The sequence below is a fragment of the Periplaneta americana genome, chromosome 12, assembly GCF_040183065.1.
Source record: "Periplaneta americana isolate PAMFEO1 chromosome 12, P.americana_PAMFEO1_priV1, whole genome shotgun sequence".
NCBI classification, from domain to species: Eukaryota; Metazoa; Arthropoda; class Insecta; order Blattodea; family Blattidae; genus Periplaneta; species Periplaneta americana.
In genome coordinates, this window is record NC_091128.1 from 68,662,983 (window position 1) to 68,681,111 (window position 18,129).

Below are 18,129 nucleotides of genomic sequence, written 5' to 3' on the forward strand. Positions count from 1 at the left end.
TTTTTTACGCGAAACAGGTTTTAGAAATTGAAATGACTACTATAGAAACAGCAGGCAATTTCGCAGTAACTAAGAGGCGTAAAACAGGAAATATCATGAACTTATGGTGTGAGGGAAGCATCACATAATAGAACCCTATATGGGTTATTTTACGACGCTGTATCAACATCTCAGGTTATTTAGCGTCTGAATGAAATGAAGGTGATAATGCCGGTGGAATGAGCCCGGGGTCCGGCACCGAAAGTTACCCAGCATTTGCTCGTATTGGGTTGAGGGAAAACCCCGGAAAAAACCTCAACCAGGTAACTTGCCCCGACCGGGATTCGAACCCGGGCCACCTGGTTTCGCGGCCAGACGTGCTGACCGTTACTCCACAGGTGTGGACACCCTATATGTATTGTATTTAAATGATATAGGCGTCATTTGGGGTGGGGATATGATAGGGTAAAAATAGAGTAATACTACTGAAAGAAAAATGTGAGAACTGCATCTTTAATATTAAAATATTTTTCCACTTTTATAAACGCTTGAGAAATAAAAGACGACATTTGTTGGGGCTAATTCAAGGAATTATTGTGGCAATGGCATATCATCCAGCATGCCTTAACCTGTTAGGAATGTAGAAAATCTGGTGTTTTAATTCAATGCATATAAATATTTTCATGTATGAAGTAAATTTATGAAGACTACAGTCACAGTATTACACGGGAATTGACAATGTTGTTTTACTATTGTTTGGTGTAGACTGTATGTGCAACCAATTCCATGTCTTTCGGAATTCGTGATATTACTTTACTGCTTAAATGTTAGGCTATGTGTTCAGCTCTGGTTTGACTAGGGAGTTTATAATTTCCTGCTTTCTTAATAACCGCCGACCTGTTTAAAGATTTTGGAAACAATATATCTGACCTACTAATGTAAATCCTTAAAAAGACATGCATAGATCCAATAAAATGTGCTGAATTGCACTTAGGAGTTGATTTTACAGGTAGAGTTTCTGCATTAGTTTAGCAATTTCTAAAATTAACAATTTGCTTCGTGACCTTGCCCGTGGAACCACCTGCAACAGAATTTGAACAAATAAAATTGGAAATTTTATACATATACACACAAAGAAAATGAATAGGAAGAACAGCAAGAGAAATTCCACGAAAGGAGAGCAGCAATGCAAAGAGAATCCGCATGAAACGGCGGACGTACCGACGAATCCCCCAGAGTTGACAACTAAGGCGATGTTACAAGAAATTCTCTCAGCGATAAATGCACTAAAGGAGCAAAACGAACACTTCAAAGAAGAAACAAAAAAAAGAAATAGCAGATCTGAAAACAGAAATACAGAAGAGAGACGAAACGTGGAAAAACGACAGAGAAAATATACAAAACAAATTGGATAAGGTGGAGAGCTGCCTAGAAGAAAAAATAACACATTTCGACAACAGGCTCAGGGAAATTGAGAGAAGTGAAGAAATGAGGCGAAGAAGAGAACGTAGAAATAATATCATAATCAAAAGCAAAACCATAGCAGAAAAGAAGGAGAAACTAGAGGACGAAGTGAAGGAAATCTTCAAAAAACTCGAAGTGGATGTTAGCTACGAACATATGCACTTTATAGGCGGAGACTGGAAGAAGAGAGGTCTGGCATTGGTACGCCTGAATAAACTAGAAGACAAAATGAAAATCATGAGGAATAAACGCAAACTGGGAGACGAAGAATGCTACATAGAGGACTATATGTCAAAGAAAGAGAGGGAAATCCAAGCTGCAATACGAATTAAGGCAAGAGAAGAAAGGGAGGCAGGTAGAGAAGTCAAGATAGGCTTCCAGAAGATCATGCTGAATGGAAATTGGGAGTATTGGGAAACCAGCCCTCCAAAAAACGTTACACGGAGTCCACAGGTGATCCCGAGCCAAAACACCGGAAACCAAGAATAGAAAATGCACGGAAAGAAGATCAATTCGCATTAGCCATAGCAACATGCAACGTATGATCTCTTAGAACAGAAGAACAGCAACAGGAACTGGAAACAGCATTACAGGAATGCCAGGTGGATGTGCTAGGTTTAAGCGAGGTAAGACGAATGGGAGAAGAAATGATCGAAAAACCAAATGGTGACATATTTTCCTATATTGGTGAGACGAAAGGTCATAGAGGAGTTGGATTCATCATCAACAAGAAACTAAAATCCAATATTAGGGAAATAGTAGGTGTCTCTGAAAGAGTAACAGTGCTGTCTCTAGAGTTAAGGAAGAGAAAAATTACTATAATTCAAGCATATGCTCCAACAGACTCAGGCACAGAAGAAGAAGTAGAAAACTTTTACACCGACCTAGATGACACTCTCAACAATTTTAGAGGAGACGTAAACTTTGTCATAGGAGATTTTAACAGCAAGGTGGGAACGAAACAACACGAGTTAGAAGACCCAATCGGTCCATACGGCTATGGAATTAGAAATTTGAGAGGGAGTAGATTAATCAGCTTCGCCGCAGGACAGAGATTGAAAATAATGAACACGTTCTTTAAAAAGACGAAAGATAGTAAATGGACATGGAGATCTCCAGATGGAAAAACAAGAAACGAAATAGATTTTATTCTCACCGACAAGGGAAGTTACGTAAAAGACGTACGAGTTAATAACAATCTCAAATTCGATTCAGATCACAGAATGGTCAGAGGAATAATTAACATCAGGAAGAGGGGCAGAAAGCATATCTGGGACCGAAACATACAAGCTGAGAACATAAACTATCCAGTATACAAATCAGAACTACAGAGGAAAGTGCTAGAATGGAGAGATAACGAACATACTGAAGTCCAAGAAATCTACTCAAAGTTGGAGAATTGCATAAAGAGAGCGGGAGAGGCCTCAACGCCCAAGAACAAAATCGCCAAGAAATGAAGCAGACTAAGCGAAAATACAACAAAACTCATAGATCAAAGAGAGAAATTAAAACAAGAAAGAGACATCTCCGACATAAAGAAGATCGAGTATGCAGAATTTAATAAAGTGACGAAGAAGGAAATAAGAAAAGACTTGCAAACTTTTAAAAACAGACTGGTGGAGGAAATCATGCAGTCTTCCAAATCCGTAAGAAGAGTCAAGAGGGAGCTGAGTGAAGGGAAACACTGGATGCTTAGTTTAAAAAGTCGAAATGGAGAGAAAATCACACAAAGAGATAAGATTGTTGAATCGGCAACTTCCTTCTATAGACAACTGTACACGAGTACAAGAATTGTTACAGCGGACTCAACAGAAAAGTTCATACAGGCGCTTCCCGATGATGAAGTACCTTCGATCCTCGCCAGCGAAGTGAGAATATCTATAACAGAATTAAAGTCAGGCAAAAGCCCAGGAGAGGATGGCATCCTTAATGAACTGTTGAAACTCGGCGCCGACGAACTCATACCACCAATGACAGAGATATTTAACAAGATTCTGCAAAGTGAAGTTATACCTGAAGAATGGACTAAGAATACAATAATTCTTTTACATAAGAAAGGCAAAAGAGACAATATAGATAACTACAGGCCCATCAGTCTCATGTCCAACATGTATAAAGTGTTTTCGAAAATAATATTCCGCAGGATCACAAGAACGCTGGAAGAAAATCAACCTCTGGAGCAAGCTGGATTTCGTTCCGGATTTTCAATGGCGGACCACATTCAGACATTGACGCAGATCATGGAAAAAGTCGAGGAACACAATTTAAAATTGTATATAGCCTTTGTGGATAATGCAAAAGCTTTCGATTCGATAGAACATATTAGTGTTTTGAAAGCACTTAAGAATCAGGGTGTTCCAATCAAATATATTAGACTGCTTGGCGTGCTGTACCAAAGAAACACAACAAAAGTGAAACTGGAAACAGAAGGAACACCATTCAACATACAGCGAGGGGTGAGACAAGGAGATCCCTTGTCACCGAAGATCTTTAATTGTGTATTGGAGGAGGTCTTTCGCAAGTTACCTTGGGGTCGCAAGCACGGCATATCTATCGACGGAAGAAAACTGACCAATCTACGCTTCGCTGATGATGTAGTTCTGTTTGCCAGATCCAGGAAACGATTGGAAGAGATGCTGAACGAATTGTGCGAAGAAAGCATGGCAGTAGGGCTAAAAATCAACACCAGCAAAACCAAAGTACTGACAAATGACGCAGAAGGGCAGATAATCGTCAACAATGCGAACATCGAATTTGTCACGCAATACATTTACCTTGGCCAGACTATATCATTTCAGAACAGCATGGACAAAGAAATTGATAGACGAATAGCATCGGCATGGAGAAAGTTTTGGAGTCTGTCCTTCATCCTAATGGACAAGAGCCAGAAATTGCAGAACAAGAGGCAGATCTTCAACAGCTGCATTGCACCTGTACTTCTATATGGGGCGCAATCCTGGTCACTCACCAAGAAACAGGCATTAAAATTAGGAAGATGCCAAAGAAGAATGGAAAGGAAAATACTTGGAATAAGCCTGAAAGACAGAATCAGAAACGAAGAAGTACGGCGACGAAGCGGCATAGAGGACGTGGTGACACTCGCTAAAAGGCGCTGGGGAAGACACGTGGTACGAATGCAACCTACCAGATGGGCACACACGGCGACACTGTGGGATCCAAGAATTGGCTGGTGAAACCGTGGACGACCGAGGACCAGATGGGGGGACGACTTCAAGTTGCAGCTAGGAGGACTGTGGACCAGAATAGGACGCCAAAGAACACGGTGGAAGGACGCAGTCAACCAACTTTGAGCGGTAGCAACAACCAGTGCTAGCAAAATTGTGGACAAAGAACTAGGAATGTAAATAGACCATCAGGTCGGCTCTTCTGATGGTCAAGACTTGAGCCACCCCTGCCCAAGCAGGAGGCCTTGCCCCACTGGGGATTTACGGCTTTATTATTATACATATAAATCAGCTGCATTGCCAGTCACAAGAAAAAAATATCATTTCTCAAAGCTATAATGCCATTCGGTTTTATTCTCCCCCCCCCCCTTATGGTTCAGTTATGAAAAATAGTTCATAGGGAGAGAGTACACCACTCGATATACTCTGTAAGGTAATGTGACCAGATGTTCTGTTCCATATTTAGACCTTCCATCCCCATATTCCGACAGTTCTTTTTGAGATGCATAATAGTCCCGTTGTGTTGGAAAATGCAAAAAAGACTTACTGAACAATGTGTGAAAATGGAATGATGTTGAAATGTGTATAGATGCCATTACAAACATTCTTGGCAATGCCAACATTGATATCAGTGAATTTGTTTGTGTGAAGTAATTTGTTAGTGCAGACAGTCACTCAATGGAATTGAGAAGAGATAAAGATCCATATGAGATAGATATAAATATTCCAGCATTTCTTATTTCAGCAATTGTCAGTCAGAAACATTGTTAAAATTATAAGAACAGGCCTGGAACTAACGCTTCTATTGAAAGAGTTTTTGCCAGAATGAACAAAATATTAATTTTTGAGAAAACATATGAAATCATTGTTAAGTACCTGTACCTAAGTTAATTTCAAATACAGTTTCCTTTCCTTCAGGGAAAATATAAAACTTCTTATGAAAATTCATTTACCAGAAAAATATGCCTTAGAGGAGTGTTATTAGTAGGCTAATTTTGTTTTGTGTTATGAGTAATTAAATTTTGTTCTGTTCTTATAATTTTATTATATGATAAATTTTAGAAAGTTAATGCCTACCAGTACTTTATGTTTACATTATTTTAAAATTAAAGAATTATATTTCCATTTGCGGTACTGAATGTTGTGCAACTAGAAGAGGTAGTTTTTTTGCCAATTTATAATACTAGTAAGTGTCTCGTTTTGAGTTTCAAGAATTCTCGTCACATTATGTAAAGTTTTTCCTCAAAAATCTTGCCCCTCCCCTGAAGCAAAAACTGAAATGACACTGTGGGTGAAGTATTTGAATTAACATTGGGAGCAGTGCTTTATGGCATTAAGACTCTCAACAACGAGAACTCTCCATATTACAAGAACAGTGTTGACTTACTGGACACTCATCGCAGTACTTTCCAGAGTAGTTGTCGCGACACCTACAGGCGCCACACACACAGTCACCTCGTCCCATGCAGACTTCAGAGCCATACTTGATGCAGGGTTCCACCCCATCTCGACATTCGCAGGCATCACCTGTCCAGCCCCACTTGCAAATACATTGCCCACATTCGCATGTTCCATGGTCAGGCCCTGCACAGGGAAGTCCACCATGTCTCCGGCATGTGAAGTTGTCACACTCGCAGAACTTTCCATAGTAATGCTGTGCAAGAGAACACAAGTGTGTTTCAGGTTGTATTCATTAAAAGATCATGAATATCAGTGGCGGCTGAGACAAATGAGGCTGGGTCTCGGTCACTTGGTTTAATTAAACTGCATTTTTATATAACATATTCGTTATTTGAATGAAGCATATAGAATTGTAGATGTATTTGAAAATTGTCATGTATAATAGACCTGTCTTGCATTAAAATTTGTTCCTGAGGCCTGAAATGTTCTAGCCCAGTGGTTCTCAAACTTTCTAAGTCCGGAACTCACCTTGAAGGATATTAAACTTCACACCACCCATAAGTTAAATTAGTATACTCTAATCACTGATGAAAAAGTAAATAGTGTATGATTGTACATTAATAAAAAAAATACTATATTATCCTAATTGAGCACATGTTGAAATTTTGTTAAAATATTTTGTACTCACTGAACTAGGAATGAACAAAACTAACTGCCGCTCTCCCTCGCTGTGTTCGTTGCATTTGTCTTTCAAGTCTCGTCTCGTCATTCTCATGTGCTTCGAGTCTCACTCATCATTCTCGAAATAGCATTTGGTCGGTGTGGAAAGATTTCGTAACTTTGAATAACATACATAATTGAAATAAATAACATAAATGTTTAAATGAGACAAAAAGACAAAACAGAACAATATCTTAGTTATCAAAATGTTCTTGTTCTATTATACAGGGTGTTTTCGGGCTAGTGTTACAAACTTTCAGGGATGATGGGGAAGGGCACATGTATCAATTTGAGATAAGGAACCATGGTCCGGAAATGACTGTGTCGAAAGTTATAAGCAAAAATAGTTGTGTGGAAATGGAATTGTAATTTCGCACCATGTGCCCTTCGTCCCTTAACCTTTGGAACAGTCGTGGAAAGATGATATGGGCCCTGAAAGTTTGTAACACCAGCCTGGAAACACCCTGCATATTACCTATGGTTATATAAATAGAAAAAAACAATTCTCAAATAAATTTGCATTTCTAAGAAACATAAGACATAACGTTAACATCTTTTTACTTCAGATTGCACACTTGATCTCAAACATATGAAAAGAAAATTCTTAGTCTTTTAATAAGGGCCTACCTAGTAATTAAATAAAAACTGGGGAACAGATTATTTATTATACACTGAAAGGTAGATATGATGTTTCAAATATGCTATGGTACTTGATTGTTTATACATATATAACAGTTGCCAAAGTAAATAAAATCTCAGTCAGGTATAAACAACTGTGGCGATTCAAGGCTCTTTGACGTTGGAGACTTCGGGAGTGATCAATCTCGATGTCTCGAAACACTCACAAGCAATCTTTACGTCAACGACTTGATGTATACAACACTGGCATGTGGGTTTTCGGCTTTGCGGGCGCTGTTAGTCTTGCTTTCTCGATTGTTGTTCATCTCTACACTGAACTAATGTAATGGGTGGGTCTGTCATATCTGCATAAGCTGGTGAATGTTGGATTCAAGTGCAGTTAACTTGAGTCGTAAATCAGAGCTTGCAACAAGTCTATTTCTTTACTTGAACTAAAGAGGAAAATCTCTTTTCACAAAGATATGATGTTTTGAACAGCATTATCAACTTTAATGCCCCATTCGAAAGTTCAGGATATCACGCCGTAATGATATCCAAAAAGTTGTTATATCTGAGTGTAAACATTTAGTTGTAATGTCAGAATCACAGCTAGTATCACGCAACTGTTCTCTTAGTTTCACTGACAAGTTTGAACTTTCGAAATATAGGAATGGGTCTCGAATCCAATTGAATTCACTGTAATTTTATGGAAAATAACTCAATCTCATTATTGAGAGCACAGAGATGGGATACTACAGAATCACAAAAATTAGAAGGTAAAGAATAATCATTTTTACTTGGAAAATAATTTAGGTTGGAAAGGCAAAAAAATTATTACTTTTGACATACTCTAACCATAGATTGACCTTTTTCTGGAATGACTTGACTTAATCATAAACTTTGAACACAGTGATAATTGGACCTTGAAGGGAAAAATTGAGTTCATTTAGTTTGGAAAATATGTCTGCCATTTAAGCCAATGTGGCCAGCCAATTGTTATCTAAAAACAAAGGCACCTACTCATTCTTGCATACATTCAAAAATAGTAAAACTTCTTGTCTTGGCTCGGAAAGTCTTACAAGGACTTTACCTCTTGCAAGCCAGCGCACTTTTCTGTGAAGCAGGAGGTGCTTATGTTCACTCTAATTTCGTCGCAAAGCATAGAAAAAGTCTCGCATTCAATGAGCGAGATTTTATGAAGTTTATCACTTTAACTACAGTGTCGAAAACTGTTTTCATATCATTCGGCAAGGTCTTATTAACCAATGCTTCTCTGTGAATAAAGCAGTGTACCCAAATCACATCTGATGCCACTTTACGAACACGCGCAAAAACACCACTGTTCCATCCACACATCGCTTGACACATTTTTTCCAGTCACTGCTGTGCTTAATCACATATGAATTAAGAACTTCGAAAATACATACTGCTGTTGTATGTGTGAATAAGTTTTCACAGAAAAGAAAATCTTCATTGACGGTATCCTGATATTCATACCTATTGAAATAAATGAGATGAGATGAATTAGTCCCGTCACTCTAATTTCCGGCAGCCAATCGCGTTGCAGGTCAGCTACATTTAAACGTGTGCTTCTTGTGATTCGCTTATGAGGACGTTATTCATTTCTTAAGGCTCGATAAATGCTTAATATCGCCCGCCATTTTGGCTCTTTCGTTGACGTTCTCAGAAAGCACACGAAGACGTTATTTGTAGCTCAATTATTTGCTGAATTACAGTGCGTTTGATTTATTATCAGAGGAGCTACGGCATGATAATGTTTAACGGTGTGGCAAATAGATTCCTCATATGGTAGCTCGGCAACGAAAGAACAAAAATGGCGAACGATACTACCTACCTAGACTTTATAGAGCCTTCACTTCCTAAGACGTAAGCAAAGAGGAGGAGTCACGCCGGGAATAACAGCGTCGCGACTATAACGATGTCCATTAATTCATCACTTTATAATGCAAAAAAATCTACTATCTTCTATTCTCATGATTAATTGATTTTCTGTCACTAGCCACTTCGTTGATATGGCGATGCACTGTATCGTTAGACATGAGAATTAAATCTAACTGCTTTGCTTCTTTTTCATCAAAAATAACTTTAACAATATCCTTAACCACAGGAAGGATCAGTTCCCCACCTATAGAATGAGGTTTTCCAGCTTTAGCAATACGAAACTAACCAAATATTATGATGATTCCAAAGCCTTTGAATTCAGTGACCCTATTTTAGATACAGCAGATTTTTCCCGTTTAAATCGCATTAATACCCGAGTGAAATATTCTTCACTTTTACTTTTAACATCTGAATGTTTTGTTTCTAAGTGTCTTCGTAATTTATTTGGTTGCATGGAAGTATCTGAGAGAACTTCGTAATATAATACACACTGTGGTTAAGTATTAAGATGGAAATACACTCACTAAATCTTGAATGAAGGCTGACAGAAGACTGAGTGTGAGTAATAGCAACATTATTATTATTATTATTATTATTATTATTATTATTATTATTATTATTATTATTATTATTATTATTATTGACAGTTGGAAACAAAAAGATTGGCCCGAAGAAATTATTTTGATATCTGTCCTGGCAACAATCATAGTTATTCACAAATCTGATTGTCAGTAGGACATACGACCCCATCATCACGTGTCATCTTGCGGTAACTGTCAGCCATCTTAGCGGTTTTGTTTTGTTGCGAAAACTAACTAATTTTATATAAAATCACAAGCACAAGAAAAAAAGACACAACAGGAGACTACTGAGGAAAATTTTAATTTTATTAGCAGTAACATTTTATTCCTCATTATTAGATTTAAATTTCAAGCTGATTAAAACTCATTCTTGACTTTTGTCAATTAGAAATACATTGCTACTGGTTTCAATTATTAAATTAAAAAGAGCGAATGCGAGATGAACCACAGTTTCTCTTTTCCCAAACCACTCAATTACTTGCATTTTTTTTGGTAGCACAACATGTTTTCTTTTTTTCATATTTTTTCTGCAGCAAAAAAAAAAAAAAGAGCAAGAGGGGAAGACAGTCGGATAATCCACCAATCGGTTAATAGGATGACGGAAAATCGGTGTTTTACTGTATTAATATTATTATTATTATTATTATTATTATTATTATTATCATAATCATCATCATCATCATTATTATTATTACATCTTATATTGTCAGTTTATAATTTTTCTGTGTTAATAATTTTGTTGAATAACACGAAATCTCAAAATGAAATCTTTGTTGGATTGTGGCTCCTTTCTTTGCCAAAAAATGTGCACTTTTATTTACTTCCAATTCACAATGAGAAGGTATCCATTGTAAAGCAACTACCTACTTTTGTCTGTTTTTATAAAAACTTAATTTTGGAATAGATTTCTTTCACTCTCTTGTCTTCTGGTGTTAATGAAACAATGTTCCAGCCCATTACAGTAAAACCTCGATAAGACGCGCCCGCTTATTATGCTATCCCATGTAATACACTTTTTTGTTCGGTCCCTGCACATTTCATATATAACGCCTTTATAAAATACCCCGTTTGTTGCGCTCAAGTCCCACATAATACGCTGTTTTTGTGGAACATTTTCGATGAAATTTTCAGCAATATACTGTAACAGCAATGAAACATCTTGGTCATTGAACTCACTGGTGCCATTAACCTGAAAAGTACTGGTATTCGACCATTTACCTGCGCATTTAAATCTTCATATTTCATACCTTTGTATACCCCACTCTCTTGTTACGCTCTCTTATTCGACACTTTATCTGCGTGGTTAAAGCCTACATACAGTTACAATACCTCACCCTCTTGCTAACACTCTCTCTCAAACAGCATTCCTCACTCGGCCTTAATAAAATTCTGGAAATTTTTGCTGGGCAGTTTGTTGTTCTTTTGTGTATTGAAGTGTTTGTGAATGTGATTACAATGAGTGTTAAACAAAAAGCCCTTTCTGTGCCGGAAAAATTGAAAATCTTACGGAAGTACGATGAGAACAGTACTTTTACTCAGAAACAACTCTCTGATGCATTAGGAATCCCATCATCGACATTAAGAACGATAATAAAAAATCGCGACTCAATCACTACAGCTGCGATGTCGGGAGGATATAATCGCAGAAACTGAAGTGTGGTAAACATGAGGACTTGGAGAACATGCACACGGCAAACAACTATAAATGGCTTCTTTTTTTTTTTTTTCGAATCTAAATGTCTCTGATGTACAGTACAGTAATTACATAATGGAGTAATACTGTATTACCTTTCATGAATCATGTATTTCAATAAAGAAAAATGCTAATAGATACTGTATATAAGTCAACATTAGTATACCCGCCTAATATGCGGTCCCGGTTAATATGGGTTTTACACTCAGTCCCTTGAACAGCGTCTTATCGGGGTTTTACTGTAATTAGATTTGACACAAGTCCAATATTCAAGGAGAAGCAGGAATTTGGGTTTTGTTGCATCAGCTTATAGCCTAGAATTGTACCTTTTGAATATGATTTACTGTGGTTGATGACTCATTTCTTGGTTAAACATTTCAATGATTTTGGTAAAGGCAATGCAAGAGCTCTTTGCCTCTGAATGCAATGAATAATATTGCTGCCTCATTGCACTACTGGCACAAAGTGGCTGGATGTTGTCGGAAATAATGGACTTCATTGATTTTTTAAGAACTTTTTTTTTTTTTCAGTGTTATGTTCACATCTAAAAACTTCTGGACCAATTCCTTTTATTTAAAAAATATCTTTTAATTTTTAAAGTGTTATGATAGTACAAAACAGAACTGCTACAGTGTGTTCAAAAAGTAATGCAACATTATGCAGAAATTTTGAATAATTTCGAAGGAAAAATTGTTCTGGAGCCGGGCATCGAACCCGCGACCTTTGGTTAAACGTACCAACGCTCTACCAATTGAACTATCTGGGAACTCTACCAGACACTGATCCAATTTTTCCTCTATATCCACAGACCTCAAAGTGGGCTGACAACAGTCAAGCAACCAACACTGAGTGCACACTAACTCTGTGTGACTTAAATTGTGGTTTTCTGTTAACGAACAGTATTGTGCACTGTCACTGTCACGTCACTGTTCGTTAACAGAAGACCACAATTTAAGTCACACAGAGTTAGTGTGCACTCAATGTTTGTTTCTTGACGGTTGTCAGCTCACTTTGAGGTCTGTGGATATAGAGGGAAAAATTGGATCAGTGTCTGGTAAAGTTCCGGGTAGTTCAGTTGGTAGAGTTTGATACGTTTAACCAAAGATCCGGGTTCGATGCCCGGCCCTGGAACAATTTTTCCCTCGAAATTATTCAAATCAACTTTACAGGCAGTTATACCTGAGTTGCAGAAATTTTGTTTCTATTTCCAAATGGTGAAAGATACATAGAGCTGTAGTGAGGAACTATAACGTACACATTGGAACAAAGAATATTCAATATAAAACATTACATCAAGAGTGGAAGTTATGCAACCACACAAAAGGCCTCAAAGTGATTTTTGTCCCAGAAAATACACAGAACAAGTCAAGCAACAAGGATTTGTACAAGTTTAAAATAACTGAAAATCTCAAATGCACGAAAAAGTGGTTGATGCAGAGTGCTGACAATAAAAATCGATAAACTTCACAGTACCGGTAGCAATCATTACCAATTCAAAAAAATTCGTCCAGCGACTGTCAGAGTGGCTGTCTTTCGAAGTGCTCATAAAACATTGAGGTCTTCATTAAAGTTGTCGTATTCATGCAAATTTCGCGCTACTGGTATGCAGGAATTGCCACGAGACTTCGAGGCTTTCCCATTTTATTGAATAAGAAGGAAGTTTAAATCTTCTATTAACTTCGTATTTAAATTATTACACTTAATGTAATAATAAAAATAAATAAACCTTAATTCATTGATTTATGGAAGTGATAACTCCTGATGGCGAGGAGCTTGGTGACTGGTATTGGTCTGATGAAGTGTGGTTTGAACTGCACGAATATGTTAATGCCTGGAATTCTTCAGCACTGGGCTACAGAAAATCCTCATGTGTTGCATGAGATGCCTTTGCAATCTGCACTCACTCTTAAAACAAAGAATTTTCATAACTTTCTTTCACTGAATGATTAATGGTGAGCATTACATTACAGTGGTGCAACAATTTTATTTGTGACCATAGTGTTCGAGGAAGACATTGATAGGACACGGTTTTAACAGGACAGTGCAACAGTTCATACTGCCAGACCAACAATGGATAACCTTAAAGAAATATTTTCAGAATGACTAATTTAAAATATTTGTGGCTAGTATGATATCTACATTTCATCCTTTAGAGACATCTCAAAAGTATTGCATACCGGTATTGAAATGATTCTCCCACAATTCAAGAGCTGCAGGTCAACATTCAATACTGTGTGAACATGATATTGACGGAAACATTGCAGGGGGTATTTGCAAATATGATTCGTCTTGTACTTTTGTGTGAGATGCACAATGATGGATATTTTCAGCACGTCTTGTTACAAAACATGTACAGGGTAAACCGTGAATAATGTCATTAATTTCAGGGAGTTATTCTTTGAGATATTTCAAACAAAGAAAACTTAATATAATGTTGCTCGTTTTTGCTTCCTTTCCGAAATAAACATTTTTTTATATGAAACATTTCATAGCGTGTTTTGGGAAGGTCATTGATTTAATTCTCGATATGCTCAGTCAATTTAAGAAAGCAGTGTATTATGATAATAAATGATTGAAAGAATTATACTTTTGTTCTTTAAATTGCAGAAATTTGATTTATTAAACTTTTTTGTTTGAAATATCTCAAAGAATAACTCCCTGACATTAATGACATTAATTACTGTTCATTCTGTATATTTTCCTGTGATATGTTACGTTTTGAATACTATTTCAAATGGTATTCACTCACTCACTCACTCAAGCATGTATACACACACATACACAAAATTCTACTTATTGCAGATTGTGTTATGATTGAATGCTAATTCTTACCTCACTTGGATTGGAACGTGTAATGCATGTGCACACACCACATTCGCAAGCGCCAAATCCCGAACATATTTCAGTATTGTTGTTCATTCGGCAGGCATCATCATTCAGATGGATGACATTGTTGGAGTTCTTCTGACACTGGCATTCTTCCCCATAGTACCCTTCGCTGCATGCACATATACCACACTGCAGGTCACCATGGTTGTTACAACTTGGAGAATTTGGCGTGTAACCCTGACATAATGTGAAACCAGTGCTGTAGTCGTAAAATTGGCAGAAGACAGATTATATCAGCCAATTTTAGTCATATAATTTACAGAAGTTATAGGTTACCCTTGTGAAACTTGAAAGAAAAAATAAAACAATATTACCAGCATTTATTTAATTTACTAGTTCTCAGTCACTGACTAGCTCAGGCAGTAGCGTGTTTGCTTGCTAATCCAAAGTTGCACTCAGGCGTGGGTTCCATTGTCTGATAGGGTTTTTTCCGAGGTTTCCCCAACCATAAGGCGAATGTCAGGTAATCTATGGCGAATCCTCGGCCTCATCTCGCCAAATATTATCCCGCTATCACCAATTTCATTGACGCTAAATAATCTAGTAGTTGATACAGTGTCGTTAAATAAATGTAAAAAAGCTATTTCTCTTTGTACAGTCTCTTCCCCTGACCTAGGTGTACAATTTGAGAGGATATGATTACGACAACAGGAAATTTGTTGACATAAATATCCACTGGAATATTATTTGTTTCCCACTAGAGTTTTGAAGCATGGCTCACAGGAACGCACTATGTTCTAAAACATTCAATAACTCAGCAAACTTTGAAAATTGGACCCATGGTTATAGGAACTATTTCTAGCACAGTAACCTGAGCTAACACTTCAAGTTACACACGTTAATCATGAATAATGGTTGTATATTTTAACAAATTTTATTAAATATCTGAATTTGAAGATGCAATTCTGATACACGTCCTTAGTTCCTGAAATAAGTCATCTCCAGTAATGTCAGAGACGGAGAAATTATCATGAGCTTGTATAAGTAATTGCTTGAAAAACAGTTCGTCTTCACTCTTCTTCATTACAAAATTCTGAATATTCTTATTCTTGGGTATTAAGTTTTCTTGCCTCAATAATTATTGTAAAAACTGACAATTTTACAAAGCTGCACAGTCTACACAAATATTGGTCAGATTTAGTGGAAATATTATTTTTTTAAGTCGAAGTGTTATCATGTGCTGACTGTGGGTGTAACTCCACGAATTACAGTACTATTCTTGCTTCTTGTTTGTAACAATGACATCCGGAACGCATATGATAATTTCAGTGAATACCATAACTAGGGTTACCATCCGTCCGGCAAAAGGAGGACATGTCCTCTTTTTTAATCATCTTATCCTGTCTGGCAGGCATTAAAAAAAAAATTGAAATATCCGGCATTTTGCATTTCAATTAGAATTAATACGAATATTGAATAATGTGCGATATTATGCATGGAATATCTAAACAAATGGCGAAAAACTATGAAAGAATTTAACTGCTTTCAATGGTTGAAGCTGGAGCACATAAAAAACATAAAATACGATGATCTATTGACATGAATTGAATTCTTACACTCTAAAACTGTCAATATTCATGATTCTAAGCTATTTTATCAATTTTATTCTGCAATGTACAAAGATATGCCAATCAAGTTAATTTTGACAAAGGTTTAAGTTTAGATAAATAATGGTGCAAATTCTTCAGTTTCAATAGTTCTGCGAGCACTGAAACTTTCTCAAAACTCTTAAAAATATGTAAATTCTATTTCTCTATCCCAAGTCACAATGGAAGTGTTGAGAGAGTATTTTCCCTAATATCTGCTCAATCGACAAAAGAACGAAATTGCTTGCTAACGGAGACAGTCAGAGGTATCATTATAGTGAAATATAATTTCAAGGACATGTCCTGTGAACAGTTCATTAGTTATTTGTTACAAGATATGTTTGTCCCTTCAAGCTCTTGTGCACAAAGTGGGCTCCATCGATAAGTAGGGTACAAATGTAATACTGATCCAGCAACTAATGAGAAAACTGACTAAGGTGAGCCATTGTTTTTATCTTTACTTTTGTTCATACCAATTTGTAAAAAGTCCTCCTTTTTTCAGCAATGTCCCCTTATTTTAGATTCCATGTCCTCCTATAAAATTTCTTCTCATGGTAACCCTAACCATAACCTTGCAAAACATTATTCTGGGTGTAGAAATATCTTAGAAAAGATATCAGAAAATATCAGTCTAATTTCCGATTAATTCTACGTGAAACTAGTGTTCGAAGCGATATTATAAATAGGCTAAATAACGTAATTGGTCTTCAATGTAAAATTAATTGCGAGGAAGCATTTTCATATACAAAACTTACTCCCTGCCACCATTTATTTTTTTGCTGTCTCGACATCTCAAACTTCAAACTGTATACAAAACATTTAGTAGTAATGATAATTAACTTACCTCAGTTCCAGGCCGTTCACAAAGGCAGTCACAGTCGATATCCAGATCAATCTTGATGTTATCTTCAAGTGATCTTGGCTTTATTTGAAATGAAATATTTTTTCCTTTTTCAGGACATTTCAGCACCTGTTCAAAGAGTTAAGTGATTTAAATACTTAGTAAGTTATTTATTTCTATGGCTGAAATAACTATGTTAATTAAAATGCACACAGTGATTATTTCAGAGGCCCTCGCTATGGCCTGAACAGCAGGGCTTCTAGTTAAATGCAAATCCAGTGGATACAGCTTCAATTACTGGCAGGAAAATGGAAGTTTATCTGTGTGTCCCTTGCCTTGTGTATTGTTTATAGGTGATCATCTGATCAAAAACTCTTTTGAAGTTGATTCATATTCCTTACGAGTTTGGACAGGCCAGAATGTATCAAAGAACTCATACAGTCTGCATATAGTATTGTACATGCAGGTGTGTCCCAAGGACCAATGATGTTCTTGGTATATATAAATAACATTCTTCAGATATCAGAATACAAAATCATCTCATATACAGGTGACACATCACTTGTATGCAGTGAAAGACATCTTAAAACTTTAGAAGATAAAATAACTCAACACTTGACACAAATCTCAACATTCTAGGCGAATGTTAGAATGAAATTAAATATAAGGAAAACAAAATTTATGCTCTCTCAACACCATTTTAAAACACTATAATTGATAATCTAAATATAACAATTAATAATATGAATATAGAGCAAGTTAATAAACATAACTTCTTGGGAATACATTTAGACAAACACTTATCATGTGGATATCATATACAGGGAATCAGTAAAAGAAATCAGCAGAAATATATATTCGTTGAAGTACTTTGCACACTATCTCAGTACCGAAGTCTTAAAATCAAATACTTATTATGGAATAATATACACTCACCTGGAGTATGGAATAGAAATCTGGGGGGGGGGGGGATGTGGTGTAACAAAATTAAATAGATTACCAGTACTTCTATTACAAAAAAATTGTATAAGATGCATATATCACCTAAAAATGAGTGAATTCTGTAAATTAATATTTAAAAAAATACAATATACTGAAGTAATACGTATTTAAGCTTTTAAAGAAATAACACTAGTTAAAAAAATGTTATACCTAGTAAGTAAAGAACTATAGTCATATACCGGTAATACAAAAGGACACACAAACTATCATAGAGAGAGCATAAACAAAGCGGCAACAGAAAAAAGCTTGAATGTCATAGGAATAATCC

At 36.4% G+C, this 18,129-nt stretch overlaps 1 protein-coding gene across 1 annotated transcript in view; it reads right to left on the minus strand.

The window, feature by feature from the left end:
* LOC138710534 (integrin beta-PS-like) overlaps window positions 1-18,129 on the minus strand; it is a 111,973-nt gene that overhangs the window by 32,567 nt on the left and 61,277 nt on the right. Inside the window, exons 9-11 of the mRNA XM_069841499.1 lie at window positions 16,863-16,988; window positions 14,376-14,609; window positions 6,016-6,282 (exon numbers count right to left, since the gene is read on the minus strand). Coding sequence (XP_069697600.1) covers window positions 6,016-6,282; window positions 14,376-14,609; window positions 16,863-16,988 — 627 coding nt within the window. The remainder of the gene's footprint in view (window positions 1-6,015; window positions 6,283-14,375; window positions 14,610-16,862; window positions 16,989-18,129) is intronic.